The sequence below is a fragment of the Dermacentor variabilis genome, chromosome 4 (assembly GCF_050947875.1).
Source record: "Dermacentor variabilis isolate Ectoservices chromosome 4, ASM5094787v1, whole genome shotgun sequence".
NCBI lineage: Eukaryota > Metazoa > Arthropoda > Arachnida > Ixodida > Ixodidae > Dermacentor > Dermacentor variabilis.
Genome location: NC_134571.1, coordinates 2958730 through 2979525, shown reverse-complemented (window position 1 = coordinate 2979525; position 20796 = coordinate 2958730). Strand labels below are relative to the sequence as shown.

The window sequence follows — 20796 nt, the reverse complement described above, 5'->3', positions numbered from 1 at the left end:
TTGAGCCGGTCTGAAAGGTCAGGCGTGTTAAAAATCGGTTGGTAACTGTACCTATGCCAAATGGAACATTTATGTAGAAACTGGAAGTACACCATCATATTATCAATGCATCATGGGTCGGAGTGCACAAGAGAAGGGCACAGTGCGAATTATTCTTACTTGTGAAGTGACAACTTTAAGCGCCATCTGTGCCAAGCGCTACAAAGTATTGCAATGCAATGCCAAAAGCAAATGTTAGATTTCTCAAAAGGGTCAACCCCAAGAAATGGGCACACCAGATTAACAAAAGCGACTAAAAACGTGGTGTCACCTCTTTTTACACCTAGTCCACTCATGATATTCTGGAGTCCAGGCAGGCAGCAAGCACTCCCCCTACAGGACGAGGTATTACATCTGCTGCTGCTGCAATCACTAAACTGCCATACAGTCGTATATGCTGTGGCACAGCATACCCACAACATTAAAACCAAATACATCAAGTTGTGTCACTCCATAAAATTGAAGGGAGCTTACCCAGCTTGCACCTTCTCCTTTGTGAGAGACTCTATCATTTTCTGACCCAAGTCATAGATGGTTTCCATTTCTGTAGTCTTCAGGGTGAGCTTTCCGACTTTTGCACCCTGTGTGAAATTAAACAGCACTCAGACAGGTAGAAACAACAGGTGGGAGAACAGAATAACTTACAGTTCCTGTGGCTGGCCTGTCGATCTGTATCTCAACAACCTCTCCTTCGATAATCTCCGTCTCTTCTCTAAAAAAAAAATAATAATAATAATAAGCAGTGAATCATGAGCCTGCCACCTAAAACATGGACACCAACACTTGAAAGGAGTTGTAACGATCCAAGGTATTATGACCACCTAACACTACTGTTCAGACCACTTGTAACATAATTGCTTACAGTGCGAGACTGGATATAATTTAGTATTCTCAGGCTCCCATTTATTCTCTACAGGACTCTATGTATATGCATACCCTTTATAGTGCAGCCGCACAAAAGTATAGTCAACGGCAAAAGTTTATGGGATACCGTTTCTCCTGCAAATGTGAATTCCTGCACTTTTAAGGCATGGTACTTCCAATTTAGTGAATCACTGCATAGGTGGCGAAAGCCACTACATGTTGGAACGTTTAATTCGAGGCTGCATGACCACGCTTCACCAGAATTCAGCTTCTTAGCAGATCTTGCGTCCCATAAGCTTTTGCTGTTGATGGTACCCCTTATAATGCAGCTGCCGGAAAACACCACAGACAAGCAAGACAGCAAGTCTGCTTCTCAGGAGTAACAAGGGCTATGCAAAGGAATGAGCAAACAAAAGAAAGTGGGAGAAGAGGAAGAGAGCCACATGGTATCATGCACTCTGCAGATGCACTCGTAGTAGTCATGATGATGATCACGATGAATTTCGTGTTTTCTGGTGCAAGGGCCAAGTGTGGCCAAAGAGCACCAAGCTAACGAGAGGCAGATGTGACGTGGCCATATAGCGTGCTTAAGAACAACCACTGTAATGTGTACAAAATGCATGGGTTATAAGATTATGATAATGGTTAATGAAGTGGGGGGGGGTGCTACGAATACAAAAGAGACATTAAGGATGGATGATATCATATACTAGAATATGCCAGTGGTGAAAATTTCCGAGAGGCACTACTTTCTTAAAGAGCCCCTGAAACTTGAGCGCCCAGAGGCATGTAGTATACAGAACACTGCTATCGCAGCAGCATCCTCTGGCAAGAGGGCGCATTGCAAACTTCTTGGGCTAATAACATATAACACAACACTATTAAAGAAATCTAGAACTGCTTTGGTGTTAAAAAACGGTTCAGAAACATTAACGGATGGAAAGGTATAAGACAGCAATATTGTCACGTGGTGGTGACGTTGAAGAACACATTAGCAAATACTGTGAAAGACAAAACTAACTTTTATTGGGCGAACCTGTGCCCACAAAAACAGGCTACACTTATAGCACAACGATAGCGGCGAACACGGTCGGCGATCGGCGAAAATCTGATCAGCGGGTCAAGTGCGTCGGCTTTTATACAGCAGTCATCGAATATTCCAGACTAATCATTGGGACCCGCATGCCTTCCACAAAGTTCTACAACATTCGAGTCACGCGATGAAATCAGATAACACAAGGTTAGGCGACAACAGACAGCAGATAGAAGCATCGATAACTTTCCAGAAACTTCGGATACATGCAGACGCGTCCCGCGCTGTGCGATAACATTTGTGAGGCGGCGAAACGTGGTCGCCCATTAAATATAAGTACACGTGTCAATACCCCCCCTCTTAAAAAGCATCGACCCGATGCTGCAAACAAACGAAAGTAATAAAAGAAAAGCACTCCTAGCAAAGAAAACAACAAAATAAGGAAGTTCGTCAGCGTCCGTAAAAGGGTTTAAGACGCACCACGTGGACCACTTCAGATCATGTGCGGTGTCGCTGTGAATGCGAAATGCCGTCTGGCACGACCTCATAGTCCAGTGCGCCAATACGTCGGATGACCTTGTAGGGTCCGAAATAGCGTTGCTGTAGTTTTTCACTACGTCCTCGTCGGCGTATCGGGGTCCACACCCAAACACGGTCACCGGGCTGGTACTCGACGAAGCGTCGTCGGAGGTTGTAGTGTCGGCTGTCGGTCCTCTGCTGGTTCTTGATCCGCAGGCGAGCGAGCTGTCGGGCTTCTTCGGCGCGCTGGAGGTAGGTAGCGACATCAAGGTTCTCCTCGTCAGTGACGTGCGGCAGCATGGCGTCGAGCGTCGTCGTCGGGTTCCTGCCGTAGACCAGCTTGAACGGCATGATCTGTGTTGTTTCTTGCAGCGCCGTGTTGTAAGCGAATGTTACGTACAGCAGGACGGCATCCCAGGTCTTGTGTTCGACGTCGACGTACATCGCTAGCATGTCGGCGAGGGTCTTATTCAGCCGTAAGACCATTCGTCTGCGGGTGGTAGGCCGTTGTCCTCCTGTGCCTTGTCTGACTGTATTTCCGAATGGCTTGGGTGAGCTCCGCTGTAAAGGCCGTTCCTCTGTCGGTGATGAGGACTTCTGGGGCGCCATGTCGCAGCAGGATGTTTTCGACAAAGAATTTCGCCACTTCGGCTGCGCTACCTTTCGGCAGTGCTTTTGTTTCAGCGAAGCGGGTGAGGTAGTCCGTCGCCACGACGATCCACTTATTTCCGGTTATTGACGTCGGAAAGGGTTTCAGCAAGTCCATACCGATCTGCTGGAATGGTCGGCAAGGAGGCTCGATTGGCTGTAGTAATCCGGCTCGTGGCTGCTGAGCACGAGGTTGCGGGATCGAATCCCGGCCACGGCGGCCGCATTTCGATGGGGGCGAAATGCGAAAACACCCGTGTGCTTAGATTTAGGTGCACGTTAAAGAACCCCAGGTGGTCAAAATTTCCGGAGTCCTCCACTACGGCGTGCCTCATAATCAGAAAGTGGTTTTGGCACGTAAAACCCCAAATAATAATTAAAAAAAAATCCGGCTGGCCTTGTTGGCGGTGTATTGCGTCTCTGACAGTCTCGGCATGTTCTGACATAACGGGCGACGTCGGCGGTCAGGCGCGGCCAATAATACTTTTCTTGTATCCTCGATAGTGTCCGGGAAAATCCGAGGTGTCCAGTGGTCGGATCGTCATGTAGGGCATGCAATACTTCTGGACGAAGTCTTGACGGGACAACAAGAAGGTAATTGGCGCGGACTGGTGAGAAGTTCTTCTTCACGAGTAGATTGTTTTGAAGCGTGAAGGAAGATAATCCGCGCTTAAATGCCCTGGGGACAACGTCGGTGTGCCCTTCCAAATATTCGACGAGGCCTTTTAGCTCCGGGTCTGCCCGTTGCTGTTCAGCGAAGTCTTCCGTGCTTATAATTCCAAGGAAGGCCTCGTCATTGTCGTCATCTTGCGGTGGCGGGTCAATGGGTGCACGTGATAGGCAATCGGCATCGGAGTGTTTTCGTCCGGACTTGTAGGTTACAGTTATGTCGTATTCTTGTAGTCTGAGGCTCCACCGCGCCAGTCGTCCTGAAGGATCCTTTATATTCGCTAGCCAACACAACGTATGATGGTCACTGACGACTTTGAATGGCCTGCCATAAAGATAAGGGCGAAATTTAGCGGTAGCCCAAACGCTGGCGAGGCATTCCTTTTCGGTCGTAGAAGAGTTGCCTTCCGCTTTTGACAGCGACCGGCTAGCGTAAGCTATCACCTGTTCGATTCCGTTTCTTCTCTGGACTATAACGGCACCGAGGCCTAGGCTACTGGCGTCGGTATGGATTTCTGTATCGGCGTACTCGTCGAAGTGCGCAAGTACCGGCGGCGACTGCATGCGTCGTTTGAGTTCTTCAAATGCGTCGGCCTGCGGCGTTTGCCACTTGAAGTCAACATCAGATTTAGTTAGATGTGTCAAAGGCTCGGCGATGCGTGAAAAGTTCTTGACAAAGCGCCTGTAGTAGGCACACATGCCAAGGAATCTACACACTGCCTTCTTGTTGATGGGTTGCGGGAACTGTGCGATGGCAGCTGTCTTTTACGGGTCTGGACGGACACCAGATTTGCTGATTACGTGGCCTAGGAACAGAAGCTCATCGTAAGCGAAGCGGCATTTTTCCGGCTTCAGAGTAAGCCCTGACGACTTGATGGCCTCTAGTACTGTCGCAAGCCGCCTGAGGTGATCGTCGAAATTTCCAGCGAAGACGACGACGTCATTTAAATAAACAAGACAGGTCTGCCACTTCAATCCTGCTAACACCGTGTCCATGACGCGCTGGAACGTTGCAGGCGCCGAGCACAGTCCGAATGGCATAACCTTGAACTCGTAGAGGCTGTCTGGGGTGATGAAGGCCGTCTTTTCGCGATCTCTTTCGTCGACTTCTATTTGCCAATAGCCAGACTTGAGGTCCATCGACGAGAAGTATTTAGCGTTGCACAGCCGATCCAATGCGTCGTCTATTCGTGGGAGGGGGTATACGTCCTTCTTCGTGATCTTGTTCAGACGACGATAATCGACGCAGAAAAGTAGGGTTCCGTCCTTTTTCTTTACCAGGACAACAGGGGATGCCCACGGGCTTTTCGACGGCTAGATGATGTCGTTGCGCAGCATTTCGTCGACTTGTTCTTTTATAGCTGCATGTTCTCGCGGCGAAACTTGGTAAGGGCTCTGGCGGAGCGGTCGAGCGCACTCTTTGGTGATTATGCGATGCTTGGCGACTGGTGTTTGTCGAATCCTCGATGACGTCGAAAAGCAGCCTTTGTATCATCAGAGCAGACTTCTGAGCTGCAGTTGCTTAATCACGGGAAGACTTGGATTAATGTCGTATTCTGGTTCCGGAACCATCGTCGTCCGGGTAGATGCGGCGGAATCCGAGAGGACAAACACATTACTGGTTTCCAGAATTTCCTCGATGTACGTGATCGTCGTGCCCTTGTTGATGTGCTTGAACTCATGGCTGTTTGTCAGCAACACTTCAGTTTTCCCTCCATGCAGTTGAGCGATCCCTCTTGCGACGCAAATTTCACGGTCTAGCAGTAGACCTTGGTCGCCTTCGATGACGCCTTCTACGTCAGCGGGTCTTTCGATGCCGACCGAAATAACAATGCTCGGGCGAGGCGGGATGCTCACTTGATCTTCGAGAACACTCAAGGCGTGGTGACTGCGAAAGCTCTCCGGCGGTATCGCTTGATCTTCCGACAGCGTTATCGATTTTGACTTCAGGTCTATGATTGCGCCGTGATGGTTCAGGAAGTCCATGCCGAGAATGACGTCTCGTGAACACTGTTGGTGGACAACGAAGGTGGCAGGGTAAGTCCGGTCATGAACGGTTATTCTTGCTGTGCAGATTCCAGTCGGCGTAATGAGGTGTCCTCCAGCGGTCCGAATTTGGGGGTCCTCCCATGCAGTCTTAACCTTCTTTAACTGGGCAGCGATGTGTCCACTTATTACGGAGTAATCGGCCCCTGTGTCGACTAAGGCAGTGACTGCGTGGCCGTCGAGAAGTATGTTGAGGTCGGTGGTTCTTTGTCTGGCGTTGCAGTTGGGTCTTGGTGTCGGATCACGGCTGCGTCGTGTTGAACTGAAGCTGGAACGTCGAGTCGTCAAGCAGTCTTTCGTCGGTGAAGTCTTGGCTTCCTGAATTCGTCGGGACGGCGGCGTGTCATCATTAGGTCGTCGAGATGGTTTCTTTGTCGTCTTCGTAGGCGGCGGAGGATCTTCGTCAGTTCGACGAACAGCAACCGCACCTCCATCGGTTGCTGCTTTTTGTTTTCCGGATATGGGCTTGCTGACCGGCCTCAGGCTGGGCCAGTGTATGGTCGGCGCTGCGGCGAGAGGTAGCGGCCTGGTGATGGCGAACGCGACGGTCGTCAAGAGCTCCACTGAGTAGCGGCGAGGTGGTCGGCGACATCGCGAGGGCGTTCACCTTGCTGCGGGCGCGGAGCGTTGACGGCGAAACCTCGCAGTCCCATCTCCCGGTATGGGCATCGGCGATACACATGGCCGGCTTCTCCGCAGTGATAGCAGAGCGGGCGGTGGTCGGGGGCTCGCCAAATGTCCGTCTTCCTCGTGTAGGTGCGCTGGGCGACGGGTGGGCGTGCTGGCGGCGGCGGACGACGGAATGGCGTCGTTGCAGGGCCCTGGCGTGGTTGCGAAGGTGGACCTTGACGGCGTGCGACGGCGGCGTATGTCATCGCTTCTGGCTGGGGCTGCGGTAATTGTCGTTGCAGCTTGGGAACTGCAAGCGATCGATGCACCTCTTCTTTCACGATGTCGGCGATCGAAGCCACTTGGGGCTGCGACGAAGGCAGGACCTTGCGCAGTTCTTCGCGCACAATGGCCCTGAAGGTGGCCGGAATCCAGTCCCTGGATGGCGTACTGCGGCGTGAGCCCCTGGCGGTTATATTGCCGGGTGCGCATCTCCAGAGTTTTCTCGATCGTCGATGCCTCTGCAGAAAACTCAGCTACGGTCTTCGGCGGGTTACGAATAAGTCCTGCGAAAAGTTCTGGCTTGACGCCCCGCATCAGGAAGCGGACTTTTTTCTCCTCTGACATTTCCGGGTCGGCGTGCCGGAAAAGACGGGCCATCTCCTCCGTGAAGATCGCGATCGTCTCGTTTGGCAGCTGCACTCTGGTTTCTAGTAGTGCTTGGGCTCGCTCTTTTCGCACGACGCTTGTAAACGTTTGCAAGAAGCCGCTTCAGAACAGGTCCCACGTCGTTAAGGTGGCTTCTCGATTCTCGAACCAGGTCCTGGCGGCGTCTTCCAGTGCGAAATAGACATGCCGCAGCTTGTAGTCGCTGTCCCAACTGTTAAACGTTGCGACCCTCTCATACGTCTCGAGCCAGGTTTCCGGGTCCTCGAATGTTGATCCGCGAAATGTCGGAGGTTCCCTGGGCTGCTGCAGCACGATGGGGGACGCTGGGCTGCCATTGGAGTTGCCTTGTCCACAATCTTCTTGGTCTTCTCAGGTAGAAGTCCGTGCTCCGGGGGCAGCTGTTGAAGACGGCGGCCTGCTCGATGCTCCGGGACTACGTTGGTGTTCTCTTTGCGGTACGGGCTTGGATCACGGCTTGTCGGGGGCGTCCGGTACATGAATGAAAAGCACCTCCACCAGATGTCACGTGGTGCTGACGTTGAAGAACACAGTAGCAAATACTGTGAAAGACAAAACTAACTTTTATTGGGCGAACCTGTGCCCACAAAAACTGGCTACACTTATAGCACAACGATAGCGGCGAACACGGTCGGCGATCATCGAAAATCTGATCAGCGGGTCAAGTGCGTCGGCTTTTATACAGAAGTCACCGAATATTCCAGACTAATCGTTGGGACCCGCATGCCTTCCACAAAGCTCTACAACATTCGAGTCACGCGATGAAATCAGATAACACAAGGTTCGGCGACAACAGACAGCAGATAGAAGCATCGATAACTTTCCAGAAACTTCGGATACATGCAGACGCGTCCCGCGCTGGGCGATAACATTTGTTAGGCGGCGAAACGTGGTCGCCCGTTAAATATAAGTACACGTGTCAATATGATAGTAGAAAATGTTTCTCTCAAGCTTCCAGTTTCTGACACTCCAGGAGGACGTGCAGGATGGTCAGCCTCTCCCCACATCTATCTACCACAGGTTGGAGGTTCATTACCAGTCACTAGAAAATTATGGGTGGCACACTTGTGTGCTATCCTGAATCGACAGAGTTGACAGAATAGGACATCGGTTTGTCGTGTTTTCGTTGCACAGAACCAGAAACCTAACTGTGACTTAACCAAGCGAAGCTTCTTTGTTTCAGCATCCAAGTTTCTTTCGCAAGAAAGGCTTCAGATCTGTGGCAGGGACAGTAGCGGTAGGATTAATAGCTTGTGAGTGACATGGCCATTTGGTCTGCAAGCACATTACTCACTACGCCTCTATAGCTAGACACCCAGTATATTATGATATGCTGGTTAGACATATGCACTCTACACAGAACAGAACAGAGGTAAATAAGTACAGGAGTTTTTTGTTTACAGAATGACATCAAGGCTTTTACGACATTCAGGGAGTCTGTAAAGATAATTGTTTTTTGAAGTTTTTGTCCTTATATGCTTCACAGCCAGCAATAGCGCATAGGTCTCAGCTGTAAAGAGAGATGTTTTCGGATGTGGGACATCGGATTCCGAGAAGGATGGATCGACGGCTGCATATGACACCCCAGCATGCGACTTAGAAGCATCAGTGCGAAACTCTATGCACAAGCACTTGGGCTGGAGTCCTAGAAGATGTATAGTAATATGTGCCTCTGCAGCATGTTTACCATAAAATTGCAAGTCGAAATTACCAGCAAGGTGTGTTTGCGAGTGTGTGTGCAGGGGAGGGGGGGCTGCACCATCCCAGAACAGCACCAAAATTCAAGATGACGACAAAATTCTCCAGCAAGAAAAAAAATGCAGTACGCATGGACTTAAAATTTTATTTAACATGAACTTTATTAAGCCAAAGATTTGTTAGTGCTGTTCATCACTCTCAAAACCATTGGAAGACTCCTCTAAGTAGGTCGCAAAAATGAGTTCGCAGCATTACGCTTGAAGTCCACAGTTAAACAATTAGCACTAACGAAGGTTAAAATACAAGTCGACCTCAGCTGCAGTGCATGGCTACCAACTGCAGACAACGAACCGCGGCTTGGCCACGCTCGCATCGCAGCTGGCAGAGCCCCAAATATCACCACGTTTTCTTCGTGTGAAATTATTGCAAGGAGAGGGTAAAGCGGCAGCAACAGTAACAAAACATTGCTGCTTGGGAGTGTTGGCTGTTCGTTCTGAAGCACCATATGCTACAAATTCGAAGTAAGCCGGAAAAGGCCTAGCAACGATATCGGTGGCGAGTGATCAGGAACAGTGAGCGTAGCTGCGACCACTCTGTCGCTGAGTGCCCACATCGCTGTGCTGCAGGGAGGTCCTCTGTCCCGTGTGACAGGTAGATCTCGCCTTTTGCCAGCAAGAGCGCTGCCGGCTGGCGTTCTGCAAACTCCAAACGGCTTTCAGTGAGTCGCCATGTGACTAATGGCAACATGTCTTAAAAAAAAGAAAAGGAGATTTTAAAAAAAGCCAACGAAACTTATTTTCGTGAACTGAATGCGGCAGGCCAGTGTTGTCCGGGTGCAGTGCGTGATAAGGGTGCGGAGGGTGAGGAGGGGGGTTTTCCAGGAGTGGTACGGAAACTTGAAGTTAGCAGTGAAACTAGGGGGAGGGGGGGCTTGCACGGGTGGGGTCGCTTGCTTGGAATTTTACGGTAGTGACCTCTGCAAACGACGTGTCACACTCTATGAGCTGCCATGGCAGTAACAGTTTCGCTGGATCCATAAGACAATGTTAAAGCACTATAACGCCCATTTCCTTACTTAAGGTTGCTTACACGCAAAGATAATGGCTTTCTCACTGCAGGTCAGTTATGAAAGTGTGGCAGCGGTCATATCGTTTATGGGTGAATAAGAAGGATGGTCAATGTTCGCGTGTACTTTCAGAAAATATGTAAAACTCGTAGATAACCGCTGAAGATGAAGTGACTACTGATTCGACTCTGCATAGAGATTCTGGATTCGACTTGTCCTGAAAGCACCGGTCACGAGACAGATACCCAGACGGTGAACAGGGTCTAGGATCTAAATTAATGAGGTTTTACTGTGTAAGTGCTGATAAGCTGATATACCTGCATAATAACTGTATGGCTTTGACTTCATAATATTCACTGCTTATAGACATCCTAAGATTGTCAGTGTCCTGCATATTAAGAACTGATTACAGAAAAGACATTCGTCAAGAGACTGCATGTATTGTCACAATGCATTAAAGTTGTAGAAACTGCTACACGATTAAGAAGCACATGGAGGTATTGACTCACAGAAACATGCACCAACATGGAAAGTTTATGATGTAATAGGCCAGAGTAAGGTCCTACGATAATTATGAACAGCACTAAAATTTCCTCTGAACTTTATATTGAAACCAGTGCGTTGGTGCCAAACTATTAGTTCACCTAGAAATAGAAGAGGGAATTTTTTTACGTGTCAACCTTGGGATGAGAATGTCTGAAATAAGGCATGGAACTTATTGTAATTCAGGCAGTGCACACCTTACTTTGCTTTACGCCAGAGCGAAGCTTCTTTTCTAGCTAGCAGGGCCCAAACATAGTGTTGTGAGGAAAATATGGAAATGCTCTTAACTCGTTTCCTACCGCACCCATTGGGCATCACCACTTTCAAGACCTTCTGCACCGCTCACAGACACACTAACTATTGTGAGGTGGAAGAATGGCACCAGGGTTTGGCAGCTTTTCAGGGAAGAGTGAAGAGGAGGTGAAAGAGAATAGGACAGCTGGCCCATGAATGGGTGCTGTCTCTGTGCCTCCTTGACCGCGTTACAATGGCGCAGCCACCCAATGAACCTCTGCTGGACGACCTGCAGTTGGACACCGTGCTGCGGAGCAGACACACACTTCCGCGTCCCGCTGCTTCTACTACATTGGCTTCTGAAATTGCGCTCACCACTGCTCCAGTCCAAGCTGTCTGCAACCGTGAACACAGCTCAGGTCCCCGAATGAACTGCCATTGATATGGGAACTACCTTGGTGCCAAGGGACTCTGTACATGCTCCCTTAGGCTTTGTTTCGCGTACCGTACAACAAGCGACCTCAGCATTGCCACCAAGTCAACACTCCTCCTAGTGAAGATGTCACCAACTACATCTACGATAAGCTCCAACTTCTCAACAACTGTGGCCTCACATGGCCGTCTCCAGCTACGCGTCGGTACGTGGTCGATGGACTGTGTGACTCTACTGACGCTGACATCCTGTCACCTCAGTCTCCCGAGATCTCACCTCTGGTTCTTGATCACAAGGCCGCGGAACGGTAGCAATGTACTCAACGCCATCTCCCTTTCGGGATGCCACAGGCTGGACATGCCCCACCCCTCTCAGTGCGCCGGGGCTGCTTTTGCCTGCGGACGTCTTGGACACCACACCAAGGAATGCCACCAATCGCTGCAGTCCTGAATTCAATACCAGGCCTTCCCAACTCCACTGTTACCAGTGCATCTCGAAGGAATAGGTGACTTGTCAGCACTCATTGATACCAGTGCCAAGCGGACGGCCCTACCCCAGTGTCATGCTCCTGACACCATTTCTCCGTGAACGCAGTCTCCAATCCACAGGCTAGGAGGTAGTGTGATGCCAGTAGGCATGCTCGATGTTTATGCCTAGACAATAGCTGGGACAAAGTTTCTGCCAGCCATTCCAGTTTTCTAGGACCTGCCTGCCGACATGATTCTTGGAACAGGTTCTGCAAATCATCATCGATCGCGGCCACATACAGATCCAGCCTGCATCAACTGAGACTTCTGCAATACTGCTACCAACGCCGATAGGTGAGCTGCTTAGTTCACTCACCTTAAGTTCAATACTGGCTCACCATCAAGTGGTGCTCGCTGACACTACCGCAGATCTCCGGGGCACTAAGATGCTTCTGCATCGAATATATGGGGGAACCACCCTCCGATACGCATCCCATTGAGAAGATACGCAGAAAGGGAGCGCACCATTATCACCGATCAAGTACGCGAAATGCTTGCCGCGGGCATAATTAGGCCTTTATCAAGTCCGTGTGCAGCACCCGTTGTGCTTGTGCGGAAGAAAAATGGTCCTTGCGTTTCTACATTGATTACAGGCAGCTCAACAAGTGTACGATGCCCGACTCATACCCCTTACTCTGCACTGACGATGCTATTGACACAGTCTACCACTGCAGGTTCTTTTCGTAGCTCAACTTACGTGAAGGGTATTGGCAAATCAACGTCGTTCAAGAAGACATGTGCAAGACAGCCTTTCGCACTCCGTCGGCCTTGCATGAATTCAATCGAATGCCGTTTGGGCTGCAAACGGCCCCTACTACATTTCAGTGCGCCATGAATTCAGTCCAAGGCTCTCTGAAGAACCAAGCATGTGTGGTCTACTTAGATGACATCCTGGTTGTTTGCATCACCGAGGACGAACATCTTCACAATTTGGATGAAGTGCTGTACAGATTTTATGAGGCAGGGTTCTGCTTAAACCGCGAGAAGTGCCAGGTTGGTCTGTCTAAGGTAGTGTACCTTGGACATAGCATTTCTCCTGACGGCATTCAGCCACTCCCGAAGCACATAGCGGCAATGTCAGAATATCCCACACCAACTTGCTTGAAACAGGTTCAGTAATTTATAGGCATGGGAGCAGCATTCTGGGCAAACTGGTAATCTATTACTCAAATGATATTGCACAACAAAAAACTACACGGACGTAAGAGAGGACGACACACCAAGTGCTTGGTGTGTCGTCCTCTCTTATGTCCGTGTAGTTTTTTGTTCCGCAATATCATTTCAGTAATAGGCATGGCCTCATATTTGCGAAGGTTTATTCCCCACTTCGCTTCGATCGCAGCTACCTTGACCAGGACGCGTAATTTGAGCGGGGCGCCGTGCTAGAAAATGCTTTCCGGACTATCTATCCAGTATTAAGCCAGTTCAATGATGACTGTGCCACTGAAGTGCATGTCGATGCTAGTCAAGTTGGTCTAGGGGTAGTACTTGTGCAATGCGAACCAGATGGCGTCAAACAGATTGTTGCTTATGCCAGCCGAAATCTCTGCGACACCAAATGCCACCATCACTCCAATGAGCTGGAATGTCTGGCAGTGCTGTGGAGTGTGGATGACAAATTACAACACAATACATTCGGGCGTAGATTCGCTGTGGTAAATGATAATTCTGCATTAACATGGATGCTTTCCAAACAACAGCTAAAGCGCAAATTTGCCCGTTGAATTATCACGCTTCAAGAATATGATTTCGACGGGCGACATCGTGCCACGGTCTTGAATAACATTGCTGATGCCTTATCATGTGACCTCCTCGAACACTTAGAACGAAACAGGCAAAACCACTTTTTTTTTGCCCAAGTAGACTTGCCCGAAATGCAACAACAGGACAAAGACTTGCAACAATTATTACCTGTATAATTGGCACAAAAACAAACTCAATGTTTGCAATACGCAATGGTGTACTGTACCATTGTCAGTGGAAGATGGACCACTCAGAACAACGTTACCTTGTGGCGGTTCCGAAATGTTTTTGCACACAAATACTGCAAGCCACTGATGAGAACCCCGAAGGAGGATACACCGGCCAATGAGCCACATTTCGCAAGCTATAAGAACGCGTCTGGTGGCCAAAAATACAAAGCAATGTGCGCTCTTACGTCGCCAGCTGCGAAGCATGTCAACAGTTTAAGCGACTGCCAGGGTCCCATCCTGGATTGTTAACACCTGTAAAGATACCCGAAGACATCTTTCATATGGTTGGCATCGACTACATAGGGCTGCTATCCACCACCACTGCTGGAAACCGCTACATCATTGTGGCTGTGGATTATCTGTCAAAACACATGGAAGTGGCAGCCGTACCATCCCTGGCATCCGCTCATTTTAGTCGATTTTTTGAAACACAGGAGGCACGGCTCACCAAAGAAATTGATATCAGATTGTGCTACAACATTTTGCAGCCTGGAACTATAAAAGTACCCTTTCATGACGGGAGTACATCATCATTACACATCCGTGTTTCATCCCCAGGCAAACGGCCTTACTGAGCGAACAAGCCAGAGCTACAGGCAAGACTCGTTCCATATACAAGCAATCAGAAAGGAGAGGCCGACTGGGATGTCCACCTACTAGCAGCTGACTATGCGGCTAACACAGCACTGCAGACATCTACTGGTGTGACGCCGTATGAAATTGTACAGTCGCCGACCGATTTTCCGGACTCCGAAAATTCGGACATGCCCGATTATTCGGTCAGCTTCGCGGCACCGCCATTCTCCCCATAAACCATAATGTATAACAACTGCCGAAAGTTCGGACACCTTGCAACCTCTCGTCTGATTTTTCGGACACTCCTTGAGCGAACTCGATCGAGAGCACCATGCACCGACTCTGACCGGCTCATGGCTCGACTTGCTAAACGCCATTTTTGTTTTGAACGGAGCCTCCTTGCTGCCCCACGAAGTGGCGCTACTGGAAATCCCCGCTCATCATCATCGTTTCTACTGGTTCGATAGAGTGGCTCTACAGCAGTTCCGGTTTCAGCTTAGTAAGCCATGTCAAGACAATCCAGCAGCTGATTTGTTTCTTCGCGCACGACGCTGCGAGTAGGCCGCGTTTTTCGTTTGTGCGACTGGTCTCGGCACGGTGGTGTTTGCTTTGTGCGCTGTGCCGAGGTTTCGGTGATCCAACACGGCATACGGAAACATCGCGTCAAGTGTCTAATGGCGCCGACAGTGCCCGCACAGACTGCGCTGGGGAATGCCGGCAAGCGGGTGCCGGGAGGCCTAAGATTTGTCGCCTTCCTATGTGCTCCCTACTGACGCGGAAAATGTTGTGCCGAGACCTGCGCAGTGGTTGCATTGCGACTCCGGACACCGTCTCATTTGACAGTTTCACAGGTGCCGACACAGCTGTACTGACGTGCGCAGAACTCGACGACGGCGAGATCATTCGTCAGATTTCTGCTGCACCGCTGGACGATGACTCTTGAGTCGGAAGATGACGCACCATGTGCTACGCTGCCGTCGCATGCGGAGCGTGTACAAGCAGTGACTGTGCTTTCAGCCACCTATAGTGATCGTACGACCCTCTCCGAGATCAGGCTTATCCGATTGCACGTAAACGGAACGGCGTGCTACGGCGCATTCACGATTTCTTCAAGCCTACTGCCGAGCCCGAATAAGTGCGTGGAAATAAAGGATTTCATTTTTTTTTTTCATAATCTGCTTTTTCGGACACCTGTTTATTCGGACATTTTCGCAGTCCCCGCGAGGTCCGAATAAACGGTCGGCGACTGTATATGGGAAGCTGCCCCGGCTGAAAGCGGTCCTCAGGCTAGATTCTCCTGTTAGCGTCACAAGCTTTGACAGTCGCACAGTCGCCTGACACAAGATCAGACCTGCGGCAAAGGAAAAAGCTACGCAACCGCAAGAAAAATAGAAAAAGTGCTATTATGACCGTCGGTGTCGACCTGCCCCTGTGTACACCATCGGCGATGAGGTGTGGGTGCTGTTGCGTTTCGCCTGCGACACGCGGTTTTGCCGGCGCGACTGCGGCAGGGCGGCAGACATTTTGGCCCGTTCGGCGTCGCCGCAACGCTCCCCGCCAGGCGTTTCCAGGCGTTTCCAGGCATGTTCCGATGCCACGTGTCTTCATGTGCGTGTGTGAGTGTATGTGCCATTGTGCCCGAACCAGGCGATGCGACAGCAGGGGTCACCCTCTCCTTCCAGTCATTGTGCCCGAACCAGGCGATGCGACAGCAGGGGGTCACCCTCTCCTTCCAGTCTTTGTGCCCGACCGGCGGCAGTGTGCGTCACCTTAGCCCATTGTACAATCACGTGCTCGTCTATTGAGGGGTTCCTTCTTGCCCTCAACTGCGAGAGTATAAAAACAGCTGCCCCCGGACGCCAAAAGGAGGGCTCCGATTTCTTCTGTTGAGTAAAGTGCTCTCCCGTCTCTCTACTTCGGTCAACCTGACCGCCAACTCTTTGCGATGTTAAAATAAACAAGTTGTTTTGTTGTTACCAGTCGACTCATGCTTTGCCGGGACCTTCGGATGCTTCCAGTTGTACCCCAGGCCGCCAGGCCAACGCTACCCTTGGGGCTTGCGACCCAGGTACAACCACGGGCGTCAGCGCCGAGTTCCCAACAACCGATGCCATCGGTGGGATCCAAACAACTGTCTGCCAGCGGTGAGATCGCGACAACGGAGGCCAGCAGCGAAGAGATGCAGTTGACTGTATGCTGAGCAGCTCATCGACGATCCGGGAGCAGTGCAACGAGCCCTGTGTGATGACTGGTTGCCTGCAGCGGAACGACTGCGCTGGACTCTTGGCTGCGAGGTTTGGTGAGTGCGGGACTTTTTTCTTCTGAGCTTTTCCAGGCTTTTGTTAGTGTCAGAAACAGAGCTGGTAATTGTGGTTGTCGTTGCTGCCGGGTTAGTTTGCGGCAAGACAATAGTAAGCAGTAGAGAAAGCAGCATTCAGAGCAGCCATGGATTTGAAGTCGTTGCGCAAACCGAAATTGTTGGAGCTTGCAAGAGAGTTGGGTCTGGATGTCTCGGACAAACTCAGAAAACCAGAACTGCTAAAGGCTATTCTTGAGTTAGAGGCTGAGGATGACGAGCTGTCGGAATGCCTTGAGACTATTGAGGAGAGGTCAAAAAGACAGGAGCGCGAACTTAAAGAGCAAAAAGAGAAACAGGAGCGCGAACTTAAAGAGCAAAAAGAGAAACAGGAGCGCGAACTTAAAGAGCAGAAAGAAAAAGAAGAGCGCGAACACGCTTTGGAAATGAAGCGTCTCGAGGTAGAGATGGAACGCGCTCGTAATGGAAGTCAGGCACACGGTGCAGGAGAACGAGTATTGTTCAAAATGACTGACCTGATGCGGCCGTTTAAGCTTGGAGAGGACATTGGTTTGTTCCTGGTTAACTTTGAGCGAACGTGCGAGAAGCAGGGGTTCTCTCGGGAAACGTGGCCACAGCGCTTGCTCACTTTGTTACCCGGCGAGGCGGCCGACGTAGTCGCTCGCTTGGATAGAGAGGAGGCAGAGGATTTTGACAAAGTGAAATCGAGTCTGCTAAAAAAGTACCGGCTGTCTGCGGAGGCGTTCCGTCGGAAGTTTCGGGAAAATGAGAAAGGCAAAAGTGAGTCATATACAGAGTTTGCGTATAGGCTTATGTCAAACATGCAGGAGTGGCTCAAAGAAGAGAAAGCGTTTGGTGACCACGATAAAGTTCTGCAGTGCTTCGGGCTAGAACAGTTTTATAGTCGGTTACCGGAGAACGTGCGATACTGGGTCTTGGATAGGCCAGACGTTTGTACGGTGGCTAAAGCCGCTGAGCTAGCCGAGGAGTTTGTGACGCGTCGGGCTCGCGGAGCTAAGGACGGTCAAAAGGGTGAATTTGGCTCGAAGTTTGAGAGGCCGAAGTTCACACCCATGAGAGCAAAGGGGAACACGCGTAGTGCGGATGCGAGTGGAAGCAGTGCGACCGAACCTAAGGAGACGGCGGCAGCCGAAGCCGAACGCAGAAAGCGGTTCGAGATGAGGCAAGCGCGCGTTTGTTATACGTGCCAGAAGCCGGGTCACTTTTCGGCGCAGTGTCCGGAAACAACACCAAAAGTTGTGTTTTTTTCAATAGGCAGCACTGACGAGAACATGAAGCTTCTCGAGCCTTACATGCGAGACCTCCTCGTGAACGGGAAAGAGTGCCGAGTGCTTCGCGATTCCGCAGCTACGATGGATGTAGTTCACCCGTCTTATGTAGAACCCCATATGTTCACGGGCGAGTGCGCATGGATCAAGCAAGCCGTGGAAGCTCATAGCGTGTGTCTGCCGGTAGCAAAAGTGCTTATTGAAGGACCTTTCGAAGCGCTTGAGACGGAGGCGGCAGTGTCATCTATGCTGCCCCCCCAGTACCCGTACCTATTTTCAAACAGGTCCGATCACCTCCTGCGCGAGAAGGGGCTTTTGTTTGGTGAAGCTAGTGTTCAGGCCTTAACCAGATCGAAGGTTCGGGAGCTCGCTGCAAAGGCGGTAGTTGCGGGGCCGACGTTATCAAACAACGAAAAAGGGTCAGAGGCGCAGCAAGCTGATATTCAGAGCACGCCCGAACTGAATAAACTTGAGTCTGTAACGTTAAAGGCGCCAGATACTGGAGAGGAAACGCCCGACACGGGAAAGTTAGAAGAGCTATCTACTGATTTGCTCATCGCGCCTACGTCAGACGGACTTGATAGGTTGCTAAAAGTCAGCCGGTCGGCTTTGATAGCCGAGCAAAAGAAGGATGGTAGCCTAGAAAACATACGCTGCAATGTCAAAGAAGGTATCGCCAGGAAAACTGCGCGTTTTGTGGAAAGAGGTGGAGTCCTGTACCGGAAGTATCTAGACCGCCGAGGAGTGGAGTTCGATCAGCTGATCGTGCCTCAATGCTATCGTCAGGATCTGTTGCGCTTGTCACACGGGGGTTCGTGGTCCGGACACCTAGGAGTTAAGAAAACTAAGGACCGTCTCTTGCAAGAGTACTATTGGCCAGGGTGTTTTCGGGACGCAGACCACTTCGTGAGGTCATGTGACACCTGTCAGCGGGTGGGCAAACCAGGGGACAAATCGAGGGCGCCGTTGAAATTGGTACCTATCATTACGGAGCCCTTTAGACGGCTCGTTATTGATACAGTGGGACCTCTGCCGGTAACAGCCACGGGGTACAGACACATTTTGACTGTGATCTGCCCAGCGACAAAGTTCCCTGAAGCAGTGCCGCTTAAAGAACTCAGCTCAGTTGAGATAGTCAATGCACTACTGTCCATATTTGCGCGAGTTGGTTTTCCTGCGGAAATCCAATCAGATCAGGGCACAGTGTTTACTAGCGCTTTGACGACAACTTTTCTCGAAAGGTGTGGGATAAAGCTGCTACACAGCTCAGTGTACCACCCACAGTCGAATTCCGTTGAGAAGCTCCACTCCGTCATGAAGCGCGTGTTGAGAGCGTTGTGTTTTGAACATCGAACTGACTGGGAGCTGTGTCTGCCTGGGGTGATGTTTGCTTTAAGGACCGCGCCGCATGCGGCTACGGGGTTTTCGCCAGCTGAACTGGTGTACGGTCGCTCGCTTCGATCTCCGCTTCGCATGCTTCGAGAATCATGGGAAGGCAGGGGCGACGACCCAGTCGTGGTGGAATACGTGCTTAAGCTCCTCGAACGCTTAAGAAGGGCACAGGAGTTGTCAGGTGAAGCAATGGCAAAGGCCCAGCAGAGGGCCAAGGTTTATTATGATCGGACCGCCAGGGCCCGTCGTTTTGAGGTGGGCGATGAGGTCATGATATTGCGCACATCGCTAAACAACAAACTAGACGTGCAGTGGGAGGGCTCAGCACGAATTGTTCAGAAACTGTCGGACGTTAACTACGTGGTAAGTCTGCCAGGAAAGCGGAAAGCACAGCAAGTTTACCACTGTAATCTGCTCAAACCTTATAGACAAAGGGAAGCAGTGGTGTGCATGATGGTAAACGTTCCTGAAGAGCTTCCGGTCGAGCTTCCGGGACTAGGCTCAGTGACGAACAGGGAAGACACCGGTCAAGTCATTAGTGACCTTATCAGTAAAGCACCGCTGTCGCCCGAGCAGAAAACCGAACTACACCAGCTATTACAAGAGTTTCAAGGTCTGTTCTCTGAGAGGCCTGGTAGGACTTCTGTACTTACTCATGATATAGAACTTACCTCCCCAGAGCCAGTACGATCCAAGGCGTATCGGGTGTCACCCCGCCAGAGCGATATTATGGAGGCTGAGGTAAAGAAAATGCTACAGCTCGGTGTTATTGAGGCAGGTGAGAGTGATTATACCTCCCCTTTGATTTTAGTTGAGGTACCGGGCAAGGAACCTCGTCCTTGCGTCGACTACCGCAGGCTTAATTCCATCACTAAGGATCAAATTTATCCGATCCCCAACATCGAGGAGCGCCTTGAGAAAGTTAGTAGCGCTCAGTTTATTTCCACCCTAGATCTTTTCAGGGGTTATTGGCAGGTTCCACTCACAGAAGAGGCTAGTAGGTATGCGGCGTTCATTTCACCAATGGGAACATTCCGTCCTAAAGTGTTGAGTTTTGGTTTGAAGAACGCGCCATACTGTTTTTCAAGCCTCATGGATAAAGTGTTGCGGGGACAGCAAGAATTCGCTTTACCGTATCTAGACGACGTAGCGATATTCTCCGCATCCTGGTCTGAGCATATGGCACACTTGCGGGCAGTGCTAACCCGCCTGCGCGAAGCGGGCTTGACAGTAAAGGCTCCTAAGTGCCAGTTAGCACAGGCCGAGGTTGTCTACCTCGGTCACGTGATTGGTCAGGGTCGTCGCCGCCCCTCTGAAATAAAAGTGGCCGCTGTGCGAGACTTTCCGCAACCGCGCACAAAGACCGATATTCGGTCGTTCTTAGGTGTCGCCGGCTACTATCAGAGGTACATCCCCAGGTACTCTGATATCGCGGCTCCCCTGACGGATGCTCTAAGAAAAACAGAGCCCCAAACAGTCGTCTGGGACGAGACAAAGGAAAGAGCGTTTAGCGCCCTAAAGAGTGCCCTAACAAGCCAGCCTGTGCTACGATCGCCAGACTATACAAAAGGGTTCGTTGTTCAGTGCGATGCTAGTGAGCGAGGCATGGGCGTTGTACTGTGCCAACGGGAAAA

The 20796-nt window shown here is 50.6% G+C and overlaps 1 protein-coding gene across 3 annotated transcripts in view; it reads right to left on the bottom strand.

Annotated features, from left to right (window-relative positions):
* The window catches only part of rept (RuvB-like helicase 2 rept), a 118541-nt gene that overhangs the window by 54519 nt on the left and 43226 nt on the right, over nucleotides 1–20796 (bottom strand). For all 3 annotated transcript variants that reach the window (XM_075687960.1, XM_075687962.1, XM_075687961.1), the window contains exons 5-6: nucleotides 685–751; nucleotides 514–620 (exon numbers count right to left, since the gene is read on the bottom strand). In XM_075687960.1, the coding sequence (XP_075544075.1) occupies nucleotides 514–620; nucleotides 685–751 (174 nt within the window). The remainder of the gene's footprint in view (nucleotides 1–513; nucleotides 621–684; nucleotides 752–20796) is intronic.